The 22,527-nt window shown below is 42.9% G+C and overlaps 1 protein-coding gene across 8 annotated transcripts in view; it reads left to right on the plus strand.

The window, feature by feature from the left end:
• jakmip3 (Janus kinase and microtubule interacting protein 3) overlaps positions 1-22,527 on the plus strand; it is a 35,371-nt gene that overhangs the window by 5,000 nt on the left and 7,844 nt on the right. For 5 of the 8 annotated variants that reach the window (XR_013910871.1, XR_013910869.1, XR_013910870.1 and 2 more), the window contains exons 5-16: positions 889-1,083; positions 4,900-5,013; positions 7,707-7,862; positions 10,954-11,091; positions 11,864-11,899; positions 12,056-12,127; positions 14,588-14,692; positions 15,464-15,592; positions 15,680-15,763; positions 20,288-20,350; positions 20,494-20,592; positions 20,669-20,767. Coding sequence is in view for 5 of the 8 variants with exons in the window: in XM_026177812.2 (XP_026033597.1) it covers positions 889-1,083; positions 4,900-5,013; positions 7,707-7,862; positions 10,954-11,091; positions 11,864-11,899; positions 12,056-12,127; positions 14,588-14,692; positions 15,464-15,592; positions 15,680-15,763; positions 20,288-20,350; positions 20,494-20,592; positions 20,669-20,767 (1,290 nt within the window). In the remaining 3 variants the exon portion in view is untranslated. The remainder of the gene's footprint in view (positions 1-888; positions 1,084-4,899; positions 5,014-7,706; positions 7,863-10,953; positions 11,092-11,863; positions 11,900-12,055; positions 12,128-14,587; positions 14,693-15,463; positions 15,593-15,679; positions 15,764-20,287; positions 20,351-20,493; positions 20,593-20,668; positions 20,768-22,527) is intronic. The other 3 variants (XM_080305272.1, XM_080305273.1, XM_080305271.1) reach the window with 2 other exon arrangements.

A 22,527-nucleotide genomic window follows, 5' to 3' on the forward strand; every position in this document is an offset into this window, starting at 1 on the left:
GAGGCTGAACACCGGCTCACTGAAACTCCGCCGGGGACAACGATGACCTAAGACATCAACCTAAGCTGCTGGCCCAACTTATTTCTCTCAAAGTTAAAAAATCTGTGATTTTATCACGTACACATTAGTAAGATACGGTATCACGTACAAGGTTCATGCCTCAGGCCATGGAACGAAAACTTTTCAAGATTTCATTTTGACCACTGTCCTCGGTCCCGAACCCTCCCTCACATACTTCCTTTAAGGTAGAACGGACAAATTCGCACCACAAGACTTTGTGTGGGTGGTTACCAGGTTACACTAATCTCACCTTTTAGGTTAGTGAGTAAGTAAACGTACTGCTCGCTTACATATGATGGGGTTGGAAGTTCACAGTAAAATCACAGATGCAAACTAGATCCAGCACCAAAGCAGCTGCACTAACATCCTGCAAAGGTTACCTGAGACATCAGCCAAAATAATTTATCATGGGCAGAGTCACAAAACTTTCTGACTCTAGCTTGTTTATGAGCGTGTGCACCTGCAGATTTCTCTGGACAAACCCGAAGCTCAGATACTCAGTGTGCTATACACGAGTCATTCAGGTACAAAAATCACCTGCTTCATTTTACATTACAAAGACTAGAAAGTTGTTTCTGGACCTGACTCTCACTTGTGTGTTTGAAATAACCCAAGCCTCAGTTCTCACCCCTCACCTGTCTCTGATAAAACAAAGACAGCTGACTAACCTTGCGTCCTCTAATCTGTCTCGCTGTCTGTCGCTCACCTGTCCGTCTCACCTGTCTGTGTCTCACCTGACTGAAGAGAGAGAAAACCGAAGGACGTAGCTGACTAACCCCGTCTCCTCTAACCTGTCTCAATGTCTGTCTCTCACCTGTCTGTGCGCAGATGGATGAGATAAAGCTGAAGGACAGAGCTGTCAGTGTTTTGGACAAAGCCCTCGGTCTGCAGGCTGGACACGCCCACCGCCTCCAGCTGCAGACTCAGGCTGCTGAACAGCAAATTGCAGCCCTGAGAGATGCACAGAGGGCGGGGCTAAACCACCCCACTCTTAACCCTAACCCCAACAACGCTCCTCACATTGTAAGCTCCGCCTCTTCCTGCTTGTTTAAACTGCATGTGAAAAAGCCATCTCATTTGCTTCATGTCACAAAAGCCCCAGAGCATTACAGTGGGAGTTCCTGTTTGTGTTGTGCTACTGATTCATGATATACTGTGTCACCCTCAGCTGTGTGCCAGGCACAAGCCTGCACCAGTGCAGAAACAAAGCAGATTCAGCAACTACTGGGACTGAGCCTGTCGTCATGGCTGCGATTTATGATTGTGACTTTAGTGATACAAGCCTGCTGTATTCACCGAATATTCACAGCACCACAGACCAAACCGCAGCAGTCAAAGACAGGATAATACCTACAGAGCAGCTGGATGCTGCTAGAGATCAGCTGTTCACAGAGAGTTAAACTGGCACAGCATCTCTCTACTGTGGTGTCTGCAGTGTTTCCCTTCACTGTTCACATAGACCAGAAGGAAGGCAGCAGTTTAGCTAAAATAATCCAGCAAACATTCCCCAATGTCAGCTCTCAGGGGCTCTGTGTATTTTTTAACATCCCACATCAGGCTCCTTCTTCATCAACTATCAATATACTCAACATTCACTGAGCCATCCAAAAACCTGCACAGGTGTATGTGTTCAGGTGACTAATACTGGGAAGGACAAACAGCATCAGGGACCACAGCAAGTACCAATACCAAGACAGTGCTGTGGTCTTGTGTTGAGACAGATTTTTAAAATGTCACAAAACTGAAGCCTAATTTTAAAAGTAGAGTGAGTGTGTACAGAAGAGGGGCCTGAAAACTGAAGGCTCTGCCTCCCATTCTACTTTTAAATACTCTAGGAACAACAAGTAAGCCTGCAGAGCGAGAGCGAAGTGCTCTAATAGGCTGATATGGTACTACAAGGTCATTAAGATAAGATGGGGCCTGATTATTTAAGACCTTGTATGTGAGGAGCAGGATTTTGAATTCTGGATTTAACAGGAAGCCAAAACAGGAGAAATCTGCTCTCTCTTTCTAGTCCCTGTCAGGACTCTTGCTGCAGCATTTTGGATCAGCTGAAGGCTTTTCAGGGAGTTTTTAGGACATCCTGATAATAATGAATTACAGTCGTCCAGCCTGGAAGTAATAAATGCATGAACTAGTTTTTCAGCGTCACTCTGAGACAGGATATTTCTAACTTTAGAGATGTTGCACAAATGGAAGAAAGCAGTCTTACATATTTGTTTAATATGTGCGTTGAAGGACATGTCCTGGTCAAAAATGACTCCAAGGTTCCTCACAGCATTACTGGAGGCCAAGGTAATGCCATCCAGAGTAAGAATCTGCTTAGATACCATATTTCTAAGATTTTCAGGGCCGAGTACAATAACCTCAGTTTGATCTGAATTAAGAAGCAGAAAGTTAGCGGCCATCCAGGTCTTTATGTCTTTAAGACATTCCCTGATGGGTAGATAAAGTTTGGTATTATCCTCATAGCAGTAAAAATGTATGGCAAGCCTTTGAATGACACTGCCCTGATACTGATATTTGCCCTAGTGCAGAACCTTGTGGAACTTTATAATTAACCTAAGTGTGTAAAGAAGAAATTGGAGTCTGTTATTTAGATATGATTAAAGAAACCACAGCAGTGCATCGTCTAATCGCTGTAACTGCACTGAGGTCTACTGGATCATTTGTAACCTTCACTAAAGCTGTTTACTGTGATGAGCTCTGAAACCTGACTGAAACTCTTCAAATATAGTTCATATAAACTGTGTTTGAATGTGTTAACACTAACCCTTTCCAAACTGTTGAGTTGGTATCTTGATGCATGCTCTATCATCCAGGTAAGTAAACCCCAAAAGGTTGATTCTGTTTATCTGGACGTTTTCAGTGGGAGAACCTTTTTGTCACTCATCCAGGTAGGGCTGCTCGATTATGGCAAAAATGATAATCACGATTATTTTCACTGAATCTCGATTATTTGACGATATTTATTTAACAATAACAATGTGTTGAATAATGACTTTAAAGATTGTCACAAAATAATCTAAAATAGTGCAAATACTGATAACAGTGCAAATGTTTGCAGTATAACAAATCAATGAAAAATGTAAACATCTGTGTTTAGTGAACTTTGCAGTGTTGCTCTGTGGTGCAGCTACGACACCGAGCAAAGTTTACACACTGTGTCTACTTGATCCACGTCTGACTGAACCCATAATGTTTCCACACCACTGAAGTTTTTTTCCTCTCTTTTCAACCAACAGCAGTCACTCTCCTCTCCAAATAACTTCTGCTGAGCTTTCCGAGCTTCCCTCGGGTCCTCTTAGTCAGCGATCCCCAACCCCCGGGCCTCGGACCGGTACCGGTCCGTGAGTCGTTTGGTGCCGGGCCGCGAGAGTTGAGGCTCAGGCTTGAAATGTCTGGTTTTCAGGGTTTTTATCGGTTTTCAGCGTTATTTTGTTATCGTTTTTATCGTTTACTCTGTTTTCCTGGGTCTTTCCACGTGTGTTATGAATAAATATATATAAATATAAATATATTTATTATATAATATAATATATAAATATAATAAATCTTATTTTTTTCGGTACCGGTACTAGTTTTATTTTGTTGTATTTATCCGCGACACCTTAAAGGCCGGTCCATGAAAATATTGTCGGGCATAAACCGGTCCGTGGCGCAAAAAAGGTTGGAGACCGCTGCTCTTAATCGTGGTGACACGTGTTGGAAATGCAGAGAGGTGCGCTCGATTTGCCACACGGAGCAGCGCGAGAGTAAAGCACGAGGGAGGGGCTAATAATCGGCTCAGTCATTTTTAATGATCGTTGAAAGCCCAGATCGTAATCGAGATTAAAATTCGATTAATTGAGCAGCCCTACATCCAGGTGACTTCTTCAGTCTGACTGCAAATTTCCAACCTTATAAACAGTACGTTTGCACAATGACTGAAACTAGCACCACTGACGAACAGTGGGCTGGGAGTCAGTTTCATAATCATTGTTGAGATGGTACTTGACCTAATGACTGCTCTGTGACTGCTAATATCCAACATGTTTTAAATAACACAGTATAATACCCCCTAATAGTTAGACTGAGTCACGCTGTACTTCTCTCAAAGTATACCACCAGAGGCATCTTTCTTATAAATAATACCCCAGTTGCCCAGCAGAGTGTTTCAGGGCCTTCCTAGCCATCCTAACAGTCTTGAAGTGTACAGCATGGTAAAGTCCTGAGTTACCATCCAGGCTAATTTGAGACCGGAAATTAAGGCCAATAACAGGTTGACTTCAGCCAAACTTTTTGCTGTTTCACCTCAAGAAATGTGGTGTCTACACAAACTACATGTGCAGTCTTCTTCTACAGACCAGGCTCAAAGGGCTAAGGTAGACAGAGAGAGACAGAAAACTTAGGCTTTTAAAACAAACTTGGAGCTAACCAGACCTTTAACACTCTAGCAGAAAGATGCACTCAACTTTCTCATGGACCTTTTAAAATTTTACTGACTAGTTATCAGAGAGTGATAGAACACTAAAATGGGATGTCTATAAGTAAAAGTCCTCTGTAAAGGTTTGTTGACTTTGTGCCAAAGTTCCTTAGAGGTTCACCTTTTAACACCATTTGTACTGTTACTGAATTCTCTTAAGATTTCAGTTTGTTCTGTTTGATTTTCAGTTTGTTTCAAATTATATTTTTAGTAATTCAGTGTTGAAGAAATTCCTATTGTATGAAAATACAAAAGAAACTTTAGATTTTTCATGTGTTTGCATGCTACCTCGCTGATGATGCTTGAATGCAGTTTGCAGTTAGGCATTTGGTTGGTGGCTGACCTTTGACCTGGGCTGTCGTTCTTGTGCTCAGTCTCAGGAGGATCGTGACACTCGGAGGTTTCAGCTGAAGATAGCTGAGCTCAGTGCCGTCGTCAGGAAGTTAGAGGATAGAAATGCTCTACTGTCAGAAGAACGCAACGAATTGGTAAAGCACACACACACACACACACACACACACACACACACACACACACACACACACACACACACACACACACACACACACACACACACACACACAAAACCTTATATTGGACCCATTGCTCATTTCTTTATTTATCTCTTTACCTGTCATGTGTGGTAGTTTTAGCAAACAGAATCATGGCCTGAATGCTTTGTTGTGCCAAACACATTTGTTTTACCAAGAGGAGAACTATGGCCTCTCTGTAGGCTCCTATTGTTAATCTTTTTTTTGTTTATATATATATATATTTTACATTATTATCAGAGTGGGTGTTGTGCTGAAGCAGACAGGAGGTTGGAGGCCAGTTTGGTGAAGGTGGAGAGTCTAGGTTGATGCAAACAGGGTCTCCAACTGCTGCATCTGTAACAAAACACAAAGCACCTGAAAGACACAACAAGGCAAGATTCTCAAACATACAATTTTGTCATATGTGGGAGAAGATTGTGAGCGTTTGTATGAGCAGTATGTTTCTTTTTATGTCAGTGCAGTGGTGGCCTGTTGGGTGAGTGTGGAAATTAGACTGCGATTAGATTTGAGGAGACATGAGCAGATGGTCAACAGTGCTCATCGCCGCCTCATAGGGCTGCTCGATTATGGCAAAAATGATCATCATGATTATTTTCACTGAAATTAAGATCTCGATTATTTGACGATATTTATTTAACCCTTTAAGACCTACTATAGAACCAAGTCCGCCAGAGCTTATATTATTTTTTTACATGTTGTAGTGCCATTTGTGGGAGCATTTCAAGTTGCTATACATCAATACAACTGTTATAGCCCATATTTTAATAATATGTATGCATTAAGTCCATAGTAACTACATAGTAACAAAGAAAAGTTTCCGGGCGGCGTCATCGTGAAGGCTAACTCAAAGGGCTGGATGGACGAGGAGAAGATGAGCGAGTGGCTGAGTTTATGTCAAGAGACCGGGTGGCTTTTTCCACAAATCTCCGTCTCTTTTGATCTACGACTCCATGCGCGCCCATCTCACCGAGGCTGTCAAAACCCAAGTGAAGCAAACTAATTAACATTGTATGTGACAAACCTCAGAGCGTTCATGTTTAAAGTAACTGGTGGGGTGTTGAATGTTCGCTAAATCGCTGTGTGTGTGTCTGTCTGCTTGTGTATGTACCTGTGCTGTGTGATTGTGAAGTAAATCACAGCATTGGAGGCAGAGCAAATACAATGAGTGCAGAGAGAAATGGTGTGAAAACTGAGATGTGCAGCCACCAATGAACCATTCGCAAGTGACGTTATATCAACAACAACAAACAAATAGAGGGGAATTTAAGAAAAAACAACACGAGAAAACAGGCTGTGGTCATTAAACCAGCATGAATTGTTCTGTGTAGACATGTCTATTAAACAGGGGAAAAGGATATGGAAAAGAATGAGAAAGAGGCCTTAGTATAGCTACAGATGGTCTAGTCACGATAAAGCTGCCACTGATGCACAGTTTATAGACCACAGTGACAGCTCGGGAGCCTCCGTGGATGAATTTCTTTCAGATCAGGAACAGGACTTTGCATTGCTCCAGGAGCTCTTTGAGAAACCGAAGTTTGTTGCTGTCAGCTCCCAGCCATGGCTCTACACCAGCTCTTTCTGTTTAAAGTTTTCCAATTTGGACACAGTTGGTCTGGGTCTGCGTCCATCAGCTTGCTTACGTCCCAGATGATGGACATAATGGAAGCTGATGTTTTACCATGTGGAGTTTGAGGTGGATCTAGATGTAATGTCTCACTGTAGTTTGCAGGTCCTTTGCTGCCTTCTCTAGGATGCCTCCAGGCCTAGCATGCTGCAGGCCTGGAGCTCGACGACAGTTTCCTTGATTTTTTTTAATTTTCGTCTGAGATCTGGGTCATACCGTCGCTGAGGGATTACCCCGACTCTCCCCGGCCACAGCAGTGAGTGTGTTCACCTGCGGCTGGCTGAACTCCACGGACTTACGCAGCACCTGAAAGTCTTTATGCAAGATTTCCAGTGGGGGCAGGTATATGTCAAAGCTCGATGGTTTTTTTTTATCTATGGACACCAAAATCTCCATCATGTTGCTAGTCTGAGGAGAAGCCCGTTCCAAACATGTTTCCTTTGCTGCTGGATGGAGTCAGTGTCTTGTTTCCCCTTAACAATGGACCTGAAACACTTGCAGGTATACTGCTTCTACTGTCCCGGTCTTCTTTGTGGTCCTCCAGAGTGCTTAAGTTGGTTGAAACACAGTTTTCAAGCTGTATAGGAGTAAGTTGGCAGAGAAAGCTAGTGACTGAAATGTTCTCAATCAGTAGCACGCCCGGTGAGATTCACGCTGGGTCTCGTGTTAGCTCCTCCTTCCCTTTATTGTCCTAACTCTAACCCAGGCTGATCCTAACTAATAAGGCAGCTACACCTGTAGAGGGTAATGTTGAGTAAATTAATTGTTACATTCCACCTTATGCAGCTAATGAACCGCAACTCATGCAGTGCCTCTCCAGCCCAGGAAACAAAATATGGAGCTTGAAATGAGACCGTAAGCTTAATGGACTCCAATCATAAGAACTACAAACACTGTAGGGCACTGTCACCCTAATGTTATCTTACCTGGGGCTAATGAATTACTTGATAAAATCCTTGTCCTCTTCCTGCCTGTATGTTTTTATTTTTCGTGTGTTCTGCAGTTGAAGCGCCTGAGAGAGGCCGAGAGTCAGTTTCTTCCTCTTCTGGACAAGAACAAGCGTCTGAGCCGCAAAAACGAAGAGCTGGCTCTAGCGCTGCGTCGACTCGATAACAAGCTTCGCTTCGTCACCCAGGAGAATCTGGAGATGGTAACTATGGTAACCTCTGACTCTAACACACCCTATTCTGTATCAGTCAAACTGGTGATGGTGTTGGAATTGATGTGATGTCCAGCTTCCACACGCAGTTACTGCTTTTTACCAGCAGGTGTCAGGATTCACTCACACTTCAGGGTTTAGGTACTTCATTGACAACCCAATTACAAGACTGAAGTTTAATTTGTCATTTTATTTGGATCTTTCACCTCTTACACCAATGATCCAAAAGATTGAATGATCCCGATTATAAACCAGGATGCTGCTGGAAGGCTCTCGGCCACGCTTGACCCTGGCAGGACTCTTGGTGTCTTGTAGAATAGAATAGATCTGTATTGTCACTGTTACAAGAACAATGAAACACAGTTTGGCATCTCTCCGTTGGCAGGATGTAGATTTACATTCAGTTTTTGGATAGGAGAGGAAGATAAGATAGACATAAGTTTAAGGGTACCTACTGAGGGAGTGTGTGTAACACACAATAGCGTAACACAGGCTACACAGTAACACAGGCATTTACACAAAAAAGATATGTACAAGTTATACATACAAAGGAGTACATACGCATACACACATACATACCTACCTATATACACAAACATATACACAGATATATACGTACGTTTTAACAATTAATGTCAATCTATCTCATATACAGGGACGCCTCTGAAACAAAGTGTCGTCCATTCTTCAAATTTCTGTCCCTGGATAAATGAAAATATTCTGAATTTTAGGAAATATTGTCGCAAGTTAGAACGTTTATGGAAGGCTTCCAAGCTCGAGGTTCATGGGATACATCTCAAGGAATCAATTTCCTCACTTAATGACATGATTAAAAAATGCTAGAACTGAATTTAAAAAAAGAACCATCCCAAAGTGTTGTTTGATATCCCTCATGTACCAGTCTATACTAAATCTGATTGTAATGAATTTTTGAACTATTTTGTAAATAAAGTCGCTGCCATCAGGTCTATTATCTCTCCATCATCCTCTCAGTATCACACTGAAAATATCAAAATGATCATCTGTGTCAAAGATCTTGGAAAAAAGAGTTGCAGAACAACTGAACAACTTTTTGGAGAAGAACAATGTTCTGGACATTTTCCAAGTCTGGTTTCCACAAATTGCACTCGACTCAAACCACTTTACTTACAGTGTGTGGTGACATGTTGATGGCAGCAGACTCTGGGGAGTGCTCGTACTGGTTATACTGGTTCTCTCCTCAGCTTTTGATGCTGTTGATCACAGCATCCTGATAAATAGGCTAAAGGACTTGTTCAGGATTACTGGTGTTGTTTAAAATGGTTTATGTCGCATCTATCTGAGAGATCTTTACTGTCTGTATGAATCATGTGTTGTCTGAAACATCAGCTCTGCCTTCTGGGGCACCTCAAGGATCTGTTTTAGGTCCGATTCTCTTTTTGCTGTATATCCTCCCTCTAGGCCAAATTATCATCTCCATGCTGATGACATTCAGTTATACTGTTAAGCTTCTGAGTTTTATGAATTGCCTTGTTTAAATAATTGTCTGTCAGAAATCCAACAATGATCAAATGACAATTGAATCACAACTTTGATTTTTGGTCCTGACCATATAATCTCAGAAATTAAGCAGCATATCAGTTTTTTACGCCCTCCTGTTCAATCGAGTCTCAGAAACTTGGGCATCATATTTGACAGTACAGTGTGAATCTTTCCAAACAACTAGTCCAGAACTGTTTTTATCATCGAAGAAACATTTGTCAACTCAGACTACTGGTGTCAAAGACAGAACCTGAGATGATTCATGCTTTTATTTCTTCTCGTTTGGATTATTGTAACGGTCTTTGTGCTTCCAACATATCTGCTCGGGATCGCCTTCAAACTGTACAGAATGCTGCGGCGAGACTTTTAACTGGCACTGACAAGAGGTCACACATTACTCCAGTTCTGGCTTCTCTTCACAGGTTGCCAGTAAATTTTAGGGTTCATTTTAAAATTTTAGTCGTAACTTTTAGAGCTCTGCATGGTGAAGCTCCCCAGTCCATCTGACCTGTTGAAACCTCATGCTCCATCCCGAGCACTTAGGTCTTCAGGTCAGAAGTTACTGTTGGCCCCATGTACTGGGTTCAAAACAGGCGCCGAGGCTGTGGAACTCTCTTCTGTTGGCTTTACGGTGTTTAGACTCAATTGACTCTTTTGAAAAGCAGCTGAAGGCATTTCTATACAAGCTTTTAATTCATTTTCTCATTGTTTTATATTATTTTATTTAGCACTTTGTGATTTTTATCTGTGAAAATACATTTTACTTACTTTTACTTACTTACTGTAATGGAAATTACACTAAAGCAGAAACTGTTATAGTTAGGGCTGTGCGATATGACCAAAATCACATATCCCTATGTAAGACAAAAATTTAACATTTTCTGTAAATTCTGTGAAATTTGGTCCACTCAACTTGCGTGAAGTGTTTTCAGCTGGGCGTCGTTTACCTGGAGTCGAGTGTTACATAAGTTGAAACGGACGCAATTTTCTTTATGGGCTCTTTCTTAGCTTATCGTCCGTAAACACTCTTGTCCGAAATACTTTGCAGTTTATTTTGAAAAATCTCAACAGGATCTTCAGCTTTATTGTGAAAGGTTTATGTGGAAAATAAACAAGCCACACGATGGTTTTACCATCGTTGTTGGTAATGACAACGCATAAAAACAGTCACTTGTCCACTGTAGTGTGGTTATATTAAATATAAGAGAAAAATAGAGCTTTGGGAAATTCTACCGTGACCATCAAAACCATGAAAAAATATTGCTGAAAACTGTTTATTTTACCACAAAACAAACGATAGCGTAATATGAAACCATAGACGTTTTTATATCGTTACATCGAACAGCCCTAGTTATAGTATACTTTATTCAAACACAGTGAAACAGTGCTGCATCAGCTGCTGAGCATTTCTTCCACATCTATTCATTTTAGTTATATTTCTATATGAAAGAAAAGACAACCCATCATGGCCGAGCACTTGGTGACAGTGAGCATGAAAAACCATCAAACAGCAATCGAATACTTTAGCGTACCATTGCTATGGTAACAGCCATGCTTTTGTGGTCCACAGAGGAGGCCAAGTTCATTAAATGATCTGGACCGCAGCCACTCCACCAGTTACCATGGTTACAGTCAGGACGAGAGAGAGATGGAGTTTCTGCGGTTACAAGTCCTGGAGCAGCAACACATCATTGATGACCTGTCCAAGGTACCCATACTACTGATTCAGTTCAATTCAGTTCAGTTTGTATAGCGCCAAATCACATCAGGAGTTGCCTCAAGGCGCTTTATGTTGTAAAAGAAATACCCTACAATAATACAAATAAACCAGAGTAAATCTCAACAATCATATGACTGCCTATGAGCAAGCACTTTGGCGAGAGTGGGCAGAAAACACTCACTTTTAACAGGAAGAAACCTCCAGCAGAACCAGGCTCAGGGAGGGGCGGGGCCGTCTGCTGTCAACAGGAAGAAGCCAAAGATTAATAATAACTAGTAATTAAATGCAGAGAGTTGTATAAAAACATAGTGAGTGAAGAAGAAACACTCAATGCATCATGGGAGTCTCCCAGCAGCCTAAGGGAGGATTCAGGGTCACCTGGTCCAGCCCTAACTATATGCTTTAGCAAAAAGGAAAGTTTGAAGCCTGATCTTTAAACAATCCAGGGTCTACCCTGTCTCCTGCCCTAAGACAGCTGTGATAGACTCCAGCCCCACCTCCCCCCCACGACCCTGAATTGAATAAGTGGAAGAGGGGGATGGATGGATGGACACACATAAGCCCATATGTGTTCATTCATAGTTTTGATGCCTTCAGTGAGGAACCACAATGTGAAAAAACCCATTAAGTGAGCAACTGTGTCCATACAGACGACAAGTAATACTGTTACTGCTCCTACTAGTACTACACACACTCACACATTTATACTTGTACTACAGTTCAGTACTTCACTGTAATAAGACTTAGTTTGTGTTTACAGGCTCTGGAGACAGCTGGTTATGTGAAGAATGTGATTGTAAGTATTGAATCGTACCAGTGTTAATACAGTTGTTGGTGTGTCCTGTGTGATGGATTGTGAGCTTTGTATCGAACATGCATAGAATCAGTGATAACCCTGAGAGTAAGATCTTTCTGTTAATAGTGAAACATGCTGCTGTCTGTCTGTCTGTAGGAGAGAGACATGTTACTGAGGTACCGGCGTCAGGAATCAGGGAGGAGGAAACGGACCTTCAGAGCCTGCAGGGTGAGGCCAGGCCTGTACCCCGATATTTCTTTGTTTGTGTGTAAGAGATGTGCAGAGAAGTGTATGACGAAGCCAGGTTAATTCTTTAGCGAGCTGTTTACCTATAGAATCTCCATGAAAACCGAGGCTGACCAGCTTACCTGATCAGAAGCAGGTGACCCTCAGCATTTCTTTCATGTGCAGAACGCTTTCAGTGTTTTGTGTGCAGCTTGTTCCTGAAAGCAGCAAATGAAGCCCTGCTGCAAAGCTCCAGCAGCTCAGACTGAATGTGCATCCCATTACGTAAAGTGAAGTTGGAGCGACGTCTTTTATAAGTCATTTTTGGACCTCCAGTTTTGGTCCACTGAGAGGGTCCACTGTAAAACCAGGTGACAACTTTTTTTTAAATGTCTTCTTAATGTTGTCGTCAATAGAAACGACATGTAGGGGCTATTTATGGCACATTGAGGAGGATGGAAACCTCAACGTTTACATTTGCTGGAAACCCACAAACACAGACCAGTACCTACTCCCCACTTGACTTCCACCACCCTCTGGAACACAAACTTGGGGAAATCGGGATCCTGCAACCCTGGAAAAACATCCCCTCTAAGCCAGAAGGGGAAACAAAGGAACACACATGTAAAGAAAGCTCATAAACATGTGGTTATCCCAGCTGGGCTTTCATCAAATCAACTAAGATGCACAGCAAAGACGGTCAGACACCAACTAGAGAGGATCAGAAGGACAAACAGAACAACTGTCATCCCTCATGTGGCAGGTTTATCAGAGAAACTCAGGAGAGTCTTCCCCAAGCACGACATCCCAGTGTACCCAGCCACACACTCAGACACAAACTGGTTCATCCCACACACAACCTCAACAATGTAGCGTAGCTGTACAGTGTAGGGAGGAGTGCTCAGACCTCTACACTGGAGACACCAAACATCCACTTTATAAACGCACAACATAGAAGAGCCACCTCCACGGGACAAGGCTCGGCTGTACTAAAGGACAAAGGTCACTGCTTTAAGGATGCAAATGTTCACATGTTGGACAGAGAGGACAGGTTTGAAAGAGGAGTAAAAGAAGCATCTGTGTCCACTGTGAACGGCTATCTTTGAACAGAGGGCGGGGCTTACCACACCAACTGTCTGCCATCTATAATCCAGTTCTGAGATCCTTCACAGAGACCTTAACGCCCACTCACATGGGTGAGTTGATCTCAGTAGGTCACATGACTCACGATGGTTCAGCTAAGGTTCAAGGTTCAAGGATCTTTATTTGTCACATGCATAGTTATACAAGTATAACACACAGTGAAATGTAGCCTGACACGCTCCTCGACATGTGCAAAAATTGGGGGGGGGTGTAGAGCAAGAACATTATATATATATATATACACATAGTATATACACTGGGTGAATGTGCAGTAGTAGCAGCAAGCAGGTGAATTCTGTACATTAATATGAATAGACATCTGACTATTTTACAGGATAGACAATATAAACATATTTAAAATTAAAGGAATTGAAATGTACATTGTGCCTTGGTTTAGTGTCTGGAAGAGTCCTGTCTCAGTCAATTATAGATGATGTGAGAGGGCGGGTGTGTGTGTTTAGGGCACGGATGGCTTGGGGATAGAAGCTCCTCTTGAGTCTCTCTGTCCTTGCCCGGAAGATGCGGAACCTTCTACCAGATTGCAGAAGTTGGAACAGTTTGTTGCCAGGATGGGACGGGTCCTTCAGTATCTGCGCTGCTCTAGTCCGGCATCTCCTGGTGTAGGTGTCCTGAAGCGGGGGGAGAGCAATCCTGCAGCAGCGTTCTGCTGTACGGATCACTCTCTGGAGAGCTTTTTGGTCCTTCACACAGCTGTTCCCGAACCACGATGTCATGTTCTGTGTGAGGATGCTCTCTAAATGCTCTCGCTAAACCTCTGCTAATAGCAACTACACCTTTTTTCACACTTTGGCTCCTGTGATGAGGGTAATGATCAAATAAGGGACACGCCACTATTTGGTTTTACAGCTGAAGAAGCGTCTTGGATGAAACTTGAAACATCTTCAAGAAACTTAAACGAGTCCAGTCGCTTGTGTTTTTACAAGCTCCTTAAATTAAGTCACCATGGTGACAGACATTCAGTGTTTTCTGAATAATGATTGAAATATTAAAAGGTCACAAACTAAACGTCACGTCGTTTACTAATTCAGAGTCTTCTCCTGTCACAGCTCCAAATTAAATTAGCTTTGACCAATCAGGTTACAGCCCAGTCATCAGATTTCGATGATTTCATGTAAACATACTGAGAGCTGGTTGGACCAACTCTGGTCAGCTCTTCTGGACCAGAAATCAGATCTCTGATGATCTGTAAAGCATCCTGAACTGGGCGTGATGTAGAAAAATGGAGGATGTCTTGATGGTGTTATGGCACTTTGTGGTGGGTTTTCAGAACTACGTTGTGTCTCTGTGTGTTGCCTGCAGGTCATTGAGACGTTTTATGGCTATGATGAAGAGGCGTCTGTGGATTCTGATGGCTCGTCTTTGTCCTTTCACACTGACAGAACTCCAGATACTGAACCAGACGAGGTACGCACACACACATACACACACCCACTGTTTCCAAAGGTGAGGACATCCAAACGTGTCCTTAAGTCCAGTGGGATGTAAAAGGAAACAGCTGGTAGTTTCTGACTCTTGGAACAGACAGCGCTCAGCCTTTGATGGAGAGCCGACAGAAAGACAAAACCTTCAAAGATCCACCTTTGCTAGATTTTAAATAATAATTCATATAGTAACAACAAAACATCCTTCAGGTACTTTAAGTTGTAACCTGCTTAAGCTGCCAGTGTCTATAACAGGGGTGTCCAACTCCAATCCTCGAGAGCTACAGTTCTGCAGCTTTTAGATGCATCCCTACTCCAACACAGCTGAATCAGATGGTTGGATTACCTCTTCAGCATCCCATCAAGTTTTGCAAAGGCCTAGGAACAAGCCATAAATTTGATTCAGGTGTGTCGGACCAAGGATGCGTCTAAAAACTCTTGAGGACTGGAGTTGGACACCCCTGATCTATAAACAGTTAACTGCATCAGTCCTAATAGAGTCATTAAATTAAAAACAGAGCTGAGTTTATTTCTGAAATAGCTTTTAAATCGGAAGTGGCACGATATTAGCCATGTTTTTTATACGTCCAGCAGCGACTTGCAAGTGTCTGATTGGCTGATATGTGTGTAGTTGTGCATGATTGGTTGTGCTATCTGTATTACGTTTCATGATGACAGCAACAATGAGAGCTTGAGACTGTTTCAGTTACTGCTCTGACTCGCTGGTCTGAAGTTGGGGTTTTGTGTGTTTTAGTTATGCGTGCATGAGGAGGCGGAGCTTCGTTACCGTCAGCTGACTCAGGAGTACCAAGCGCTGCAGCGAGCGTATGCTCTGTTAGCGGAGACGAGTGGCGGAAACTACGATGCAGAGAAGGAGATCAAGGTGACCCCGGTGGGGGCACAGAGGGCTGCATTAGCTGCAATGAAGCAAGGCACTAACAGGTTGACGGTTGTATTCTTTGTGTTTCAGACCAGAGAGCAGCTGCTGAGTGAGATCAGTCGATACCAGAGCAGAGTTTCAGATCTGGAATCAGCGCTGAAGCAGCAAGGACTGGTAACATGCAAAACTGTTGAGTTTCTAAAACGCAGAAAAATTACAGAAGGATAAAACCAAGAGGAGGCAGGTGAATGAGAATATTATCTGCATTCTGATTGGTTCTAGGCTAGAATCCTGCAATAAAGGGGTGTGTCTTCAAGCTAATCAAAGAACCAATCAGAGCCATACAGAGGTAGAGTAAACTACAGTTGTACTCCATAGAGAGCCAGCAGGAGGCACAGCTGTGATACAGTCTCCACTCACAGTGACAGGCAGGTCGTATCTCCTCCTCGAGCTCTGACCTTAACGTCTGGAGAAAGAGGCAAAACCTTCATGTTGGTGCTTGGTGGGTGTAAAACCTCCACATCCAACAATTTGGTGTGTCCAAAGCGCTGTTTTTCCTGTAGGTTGAACCTCTACTGCACATGCCCAGAGTTACACAACATTACAGCTCCATCAGCTGCCATTTCTGCTGGTGCAAACGGTTGGAGAGGTAGTTCAGGAGAGCACGCCCTGACTTTTCTTTTTCTTTTTCTCTCATAAATATGGATAAAGGTGAGAGGAAATCTTTGAATGCTTGACCAGATCCATGTTCATCCTGAAGATCTGTTAGACCAGGGGCCAGCAGCCTTTCTGATGAGTGCCATCTAAAATTTCCTCAGAAGTCAATGTGCATTAGCAATAAATTTAATAACGCTCTATATGAACAGTTACACGCTATATAGAACAACTTTATAGAACTAGAAAAATTTGCATTTCCTGCGAAAATGTTGTGTGGATGCTGTAACGCTGAAGCTGTCTGCTGAAAATAGCTGAAAAGTTGCACCAATGGTAATAACTTTGCAAAAGCATAGGAACTTAGCAAAAATGTAATTACTTAGCAGAACTGCAATAATGAAGAGGAAAAATAATACTTGGCAGAAATATTTTAACCTAGAAAAAGTTGCATTTCCTGCGAAAATGCTGCATGAATGCCGTGTAGGGGAATCTGCTAAAAACAGCTGAAGAAGTAAAACTATGTCCTGAAAGTAGGTGAAGAAACTGAAAAGAAACGGAATGTTGTGCTGCGGAAGTTTCTGCTGAAGAATCTGGAATTTTTCCCGAAAAGGAATGAAAAAACTAATAATTCTGCTGAAAAGGGGTGAAGAAGCTGAAATTTGTGTTGATAAGTTTAACTGTTACCTGAAAAAAATGTTGCCATAGGCGGGATTCGAACCCGGGCCTCCCGCTCTGAGAACGGCTACTCATCTCACTGAGCTAAAACACAGTTCACCCTGGCAAGCAAAATCAATGACCACACTGATAATTTGGTCCATTCGTTTCAATGGGACAAAAAAATTGCATAAAAATGTAATATCTCAAAAAGTATATGAGCACCAAAAGTCATAGCAGGAAAGAGCAGAAATAGCAGAATTTTTAAAAGTTTGAATGGTGAAAATCAGATAAAAACTGTGGGACTAGTTAAGTGCCAGAAAACGTACAGAAGTAACTAGAATATAGTGGAATAAAGAATAAATGGTAAATGGCCTGTATTTATATAGCGCTTTACTAGTCCCTAAGGACCCCAAAGCGCTTTACATATCCAGTCATCCACCCATTCACACACTGGTGATGGCAGCTACGTTGTAGCCACAGCCACCCTGTCGCACTGACAGAGGCGAGGCTGCCGGACACTGGCGCCACCGGGCCCTCTGACCACCACCAGTAGGCAACGGGTGAAGTGTCTTGCCCAAGGACACAACGACCGAGACTGTCCGAGCCGGGGCTCGAACCGGCAACCTTCCAATTACAAGGTGAACTCCCAACTCTTGAACCACAATCGCCCATAAAGAGCGAAATAAAGAGAAACAGGAACTCAATAGTGTGGATGCTGTAGGAATCCACACAGTTATATTTGTTAGCACTTACTGAGAGGACGGACGCACGCTCCACTTGACTGTCGTGTCTCTCATCCTCTCTGTTTTTCACATAATGATGTTATCCTATAACCTCGCATGTGATTGGCCACAATATGGAGGGATTGGAGCATAGCTGAGCAACTGTGTGAGAGCTGAGCAGCGAAAGGAGGAGCCGGCTCTTGTTCATGGGAGTCGACTCTTCTGATTCACTGCAAAGCACTCTGTAAGCACGGCTCTTAGAGCTGATGCTTTTGCGCATGACACATTATCGAACGTTACGTTGTGTGTCATGGACACTGTTGACTCCAGAGGCAGAGCCAAACACTTTATACACCCGGGGCTTAGGCCTAAAGGGTAGTATGTGTAACACTGATGAAGCGCTAATGAATTAATACAGGCTAGGTATTGAGTGAAATATTAGGTTATTATTAATCAGAAGATTTAGGAATGCTACTGGAGCTGATGGGCAGTAATTAATAAATACACACAACACAAAATGCTTTTGCAGGTACCATGTATTTAATCGAAAGCAAAGAAAAATAACAAGAAAAAAAAAAGTTCCCCATAAATAACACATGTTAACATCAAAAACACTGATCCACACTGAAGTCAATGAGTTTTATCTGAATGTCCATGAGAGATGTCCAAGCGCTATTGTCCATAAACGGGGGAAATGGCGTGTATGATTGTGGAAATCAGTGTATTCGGAAAATGGGGAAAGAGCGTCATCTTTGATAGCTTCCTACCAGTCCAGTGGAAGCTTGAATGCAGAATGAGTCCTGCTCCTAGCCGTTCATTGGCTCACCATCCTTTTCCATACCCAAAAAGGTTCACCTGGCCTGCATTAAATAAACAAGGCCAATAAGAAATCACAAGAATAACACAAAAATGTCAGCCAGTTAAGCTAAATACATTCTTGTTCCTGTGTACACAATTTATAAATAAATAAACAAACCATATATTTAACCAATAAGGATTTAACTAAAACATTTCAACTGCTATATACATATTATATAGCTTCACAACATTTGTTATTCAACAACTATCAGTCAAATCAAAAATCAAATTGTTTGGACCGGCAGCAGCCAATTAGTGTCAGCACACCGGTGTTGGCACATAAGGACGCTGTCATAGCCTGTCAACCACGTTGATTAGCTGCGTATATACGAATGTGAATCGCATCATTGGCTGGACTGTGGGATAAGGTGGCATCGTTCCCATACGGGAGCAGCCAGTCACTGACTAACACTGCAAAACAGAATTGTTGAAGTTTTAATTTTAATTTCAATTCAGGTTAGATTATTTTTTTTGTGCGCAACGCAGATTTTCTGTGTGCAGAGACCGTGCCAGCAGTTGCAATTGTGCACATGCGCAGCTTGGAGTGTAGTGTTCTGTAACAAGTAGGGGTGCAACGATACACAAAATTCACGGTTCAGTTCGGTTTGATACAAAAAATGTTCATGCCTTTTTAATTTGTCATTTATTAAAATTATAAATATATATTTTAACTCAAACGTACAGTTTTTGAATTTAATGTTGCTGAAACAACAAAGTAATAAAATAAATCTATCTGCTGGAGAAATCCCTCATCTTTGGAAAAGAGAGTTTATTACAGAGAAATGTCTCTTTCCAAAATAAAAGCTATACTATAGCTTCTTCTGGGCTATATTCTCAGCAGCATATTAAACATATCAGGTCCCCATAAGGAGAATCCTGTGCTAACGGCTGTCTAAATGACTCGGGTAAAGTTTGTAGCATGCTGCTTGTTGTTTTTGTCTGCTTCCACTTGTCTTTGCACTAGGATGATGTCGGAGTAAATGTGCAGTCATATTCGTTGAGTTCTCACTAGTGCTGTCAGCGTTAATCTGAAATGACCTTAACGCCACAACACGGCAAATCTCCGCTAACGAGCTACCGCGGATCGCCCCGTACGTGGGGCTGGACGGCCAACACGTTAACGAGCTAACTGCGCTAACACGCTAGCTCCCACCCATGTAATTGAGCATTGCGTGGCACATGCAACATACTGTTTTACTTTAGTCCATGACGCGCTTACCTTCAGGGTCATACGTCACATGAAAACCAAAATAGCTCCAAAGGCCAGATCTGAATGAGGGTGGGGGAGGGTCAGTTTGCCATGTTGCAACGAGCTTAGCTTCTGTCTTGCTAGCTTGCGCTGCGCTCAGTGAATCTGCGTTCGACTACTCCGCCTAGGCTGCACTGTCGAGCGCAGATCCACTGAGCGCTCCACACAGACAGCATCGTCAGAAGGAAAGTTGATAAAATAAATTACAAATGTTGTATTGTTCGATACATATGCGTACCGAACCGAAAGCACTGTATCGAACGGTTCAATATCGATACGAGTATCGTTGCACCCCTAGTAACAAGGTAAACAAAAATTAAAAAAAAAATAAACATACAAGTATAAAAGCTAAACAAGGTATAAATAGACTAAGAGTCATGATGAGAGGTATGCAATCCTGAATAGATAGTTTTCAATATATATCTGAACATATAACAGCAAAACCAGTGGTTCTCTGTGGAACACAGCCAAACACGTGTGATGAGAACAGAGAACAGGTCTGAAAACAGATCACACGATCACAACATTGACAGTGTGGTCGCTCTGTCTGTGTCTCAGGACCTGAAGTGGGTGGAGGAGAAGCAGGCGTTGTATCGGAGGAATCAGGAACTGGTGGCGAAGGTGAATCGCATTTGTCAATCGTGACGTCTCAGTAAATATACACACAAATTCTTCTGAATCAAAAAGAACAACTTGCATTTGGTATATTTGGTATTTGGCTGAGAATAGACTTAATGTCACACGTAACAACGGATGGTTTGCAGGTCAGGCAGATGGAAGGTGAAGAGCTGCGACTGAAAAACGACATCCAGGATGCCAAAGACCAGAACGAGCTGCTGGAGTTCAGGATCCTGGAGTTAGAGGTGAAAACGTTGCAGATGCCAGTAACAGCATCTCAAACTTCCAGACGTTTACCTGTGATTTCTGTTTGCTGTTCAGGAGAGGGAGCGGCGCTCACCCGCCATCAATTTCCAACAGCTCCATTTCCCTGAAGGCCTCAGTCCTCTACAGGTTTACTGTGAGGCAGAGGGAGTCACTGTGAGTACATCCGTCAGTACACCTGAGTGCACCTGTAAATATCTCTGAGGGGTGCACTGCCAGCATATTCAGCATATCCAGGCTTTCGCTGTGTTAGCTGGCTGAACTAAGCTACACTTTCACTGTTAAACTGGGCCTGAAAGGTGCGTTTGATTTGTCATTTCATTCTCTTTACAAATGGATCAGCTGAGCTCCTTTTGCTCCAGTGAGAGGAGTTATTAGAGGAATGCTGACAGAGCTATAAAAATGTAAAAGAAAATAAAGTGCTGCAAAAACGATGACAGCAGCGCTGCAGAAGATTATTGAATTTGTGATCATCAAGCAGCAGTGAGATAAATCTATTATAGCCATCCGTTTTCTTTATCCAATTCAGTGTTGTGGGGGGACTGCAGCACATCCTCGCTGTCATAGGGCGATGGGCGGGGTACACCTGGACAGGTCACAGGTTTGTCACTGGGTTAATACAGAGACAGACAACCATTCACAGCTTTTTATTTCTAGGGTTCACGCTGCATCTGTGAACCCTTAGGCGCTGAAGTTTGGTCAGTGTTCAGTCACAGACGTAGAAATTAGTCTGTCATAGATTCAAGGGTCAAACCGCCTCCAAACACAAGTCGTCGCATTCACATCAGAGGCCGGTAGAGTCGCAGCAGCAGATCTGGATTAAGAAAAGCTCAGGTTAGAGTTTAGAACAAACATCCCTGTGATGCAAGATAACTAAAAATCATCCTCAACATGTCGATGCTGTTTGTGCTGAATACCCCTGAACACACCTTTAACCTGTTTCTTGGTGCACTGAAGTAGTGTCCCGTCTGAAGCCTCGACATAATAAGTCTTTGACACCATTGGACCTACTGTCTGATTATTAACACCATGCCGTGTACTGGATCAATCCGGCGCCCGTTGCTCGGTCAGGCCCCTTCCAGGGGTGCGGGGCTCAGTCCCCTCTTCGGTTGGCGGCTGCTGGCGGAGCCTGTGGCGATCTCGCCACAATGGTGATGTACGCAGCTGCTCCTCCGGTGCTCTGGGGGGCCTCTGGATGTCTGGGATCATCTCCATGCCTGCTTCATGGCTCGCAACACCTACTATTACAAACAAACAAGCTTTGTCAGTAATAGCCCTTTGGTCCATGGCTTTGGTCCCTTTGGACCCTTAGTGGATACTGGGTGGGAATCGAACTTGCACCTCCCACTCCAAAGTGGGATGTGTAGTCTTACCACTACACTATCCAGCTGCACTTACATGGAGGAACCTTATGAATACAAGTGCGCTTGCACACACAGGTGTTCACACCTGAGTACCTGTTTGTCCACACCTGTGTTCACAGAAACACACTTCTTCCTTGGCTGCTGCCTCCATGCGTTGTCGTTGTGTGCTGCTCCGCTCAGTTTTTATTATTTACTGTTAGTTCTGCTTATCTAGGTTGTTGCTGTGGTCTCCCTCCTGTGTTGTTCTCTTTCTGCCAGCAGGTGATCCAGCTGATCTTTTCTCTCTGTCGCGCTTCCCCTCTGCTTTTCTTTCCCTCTCCTTTTTTGGAAGGTTGCTTGTCTTTGTCTTTCCCTTTTCTATCCACGGGTCCTGTCTGTTCCAATTGTAATAACTTAAAAGAATAAATAATTAATAAAGATCAATCAAGTGGATGAATAATGATCCACTTGGAAAAATAAATCAGGTGGGCATCACCAAATTTCCCCTTGTGGGACAATTAAAGGATTGTTCTATTCTGTTTCTCTTGGCCTTCAAACTATAATTCATGTTGC

This window comes from Astatotilapia calliptera, chromosome 8 (assembly GCF_964374335.1).
Source record: "Astatotilapia calliptera chromosome 8, fAstCal68.1, whole genome shotgun sequence".
NCBI classification, from domain to species: Eukaryota; Metazoa; Chordata; class Actinopteri; order Cichliformes; family Cichlidae; genus Astatotilapia; species Astatotilapia calliptera.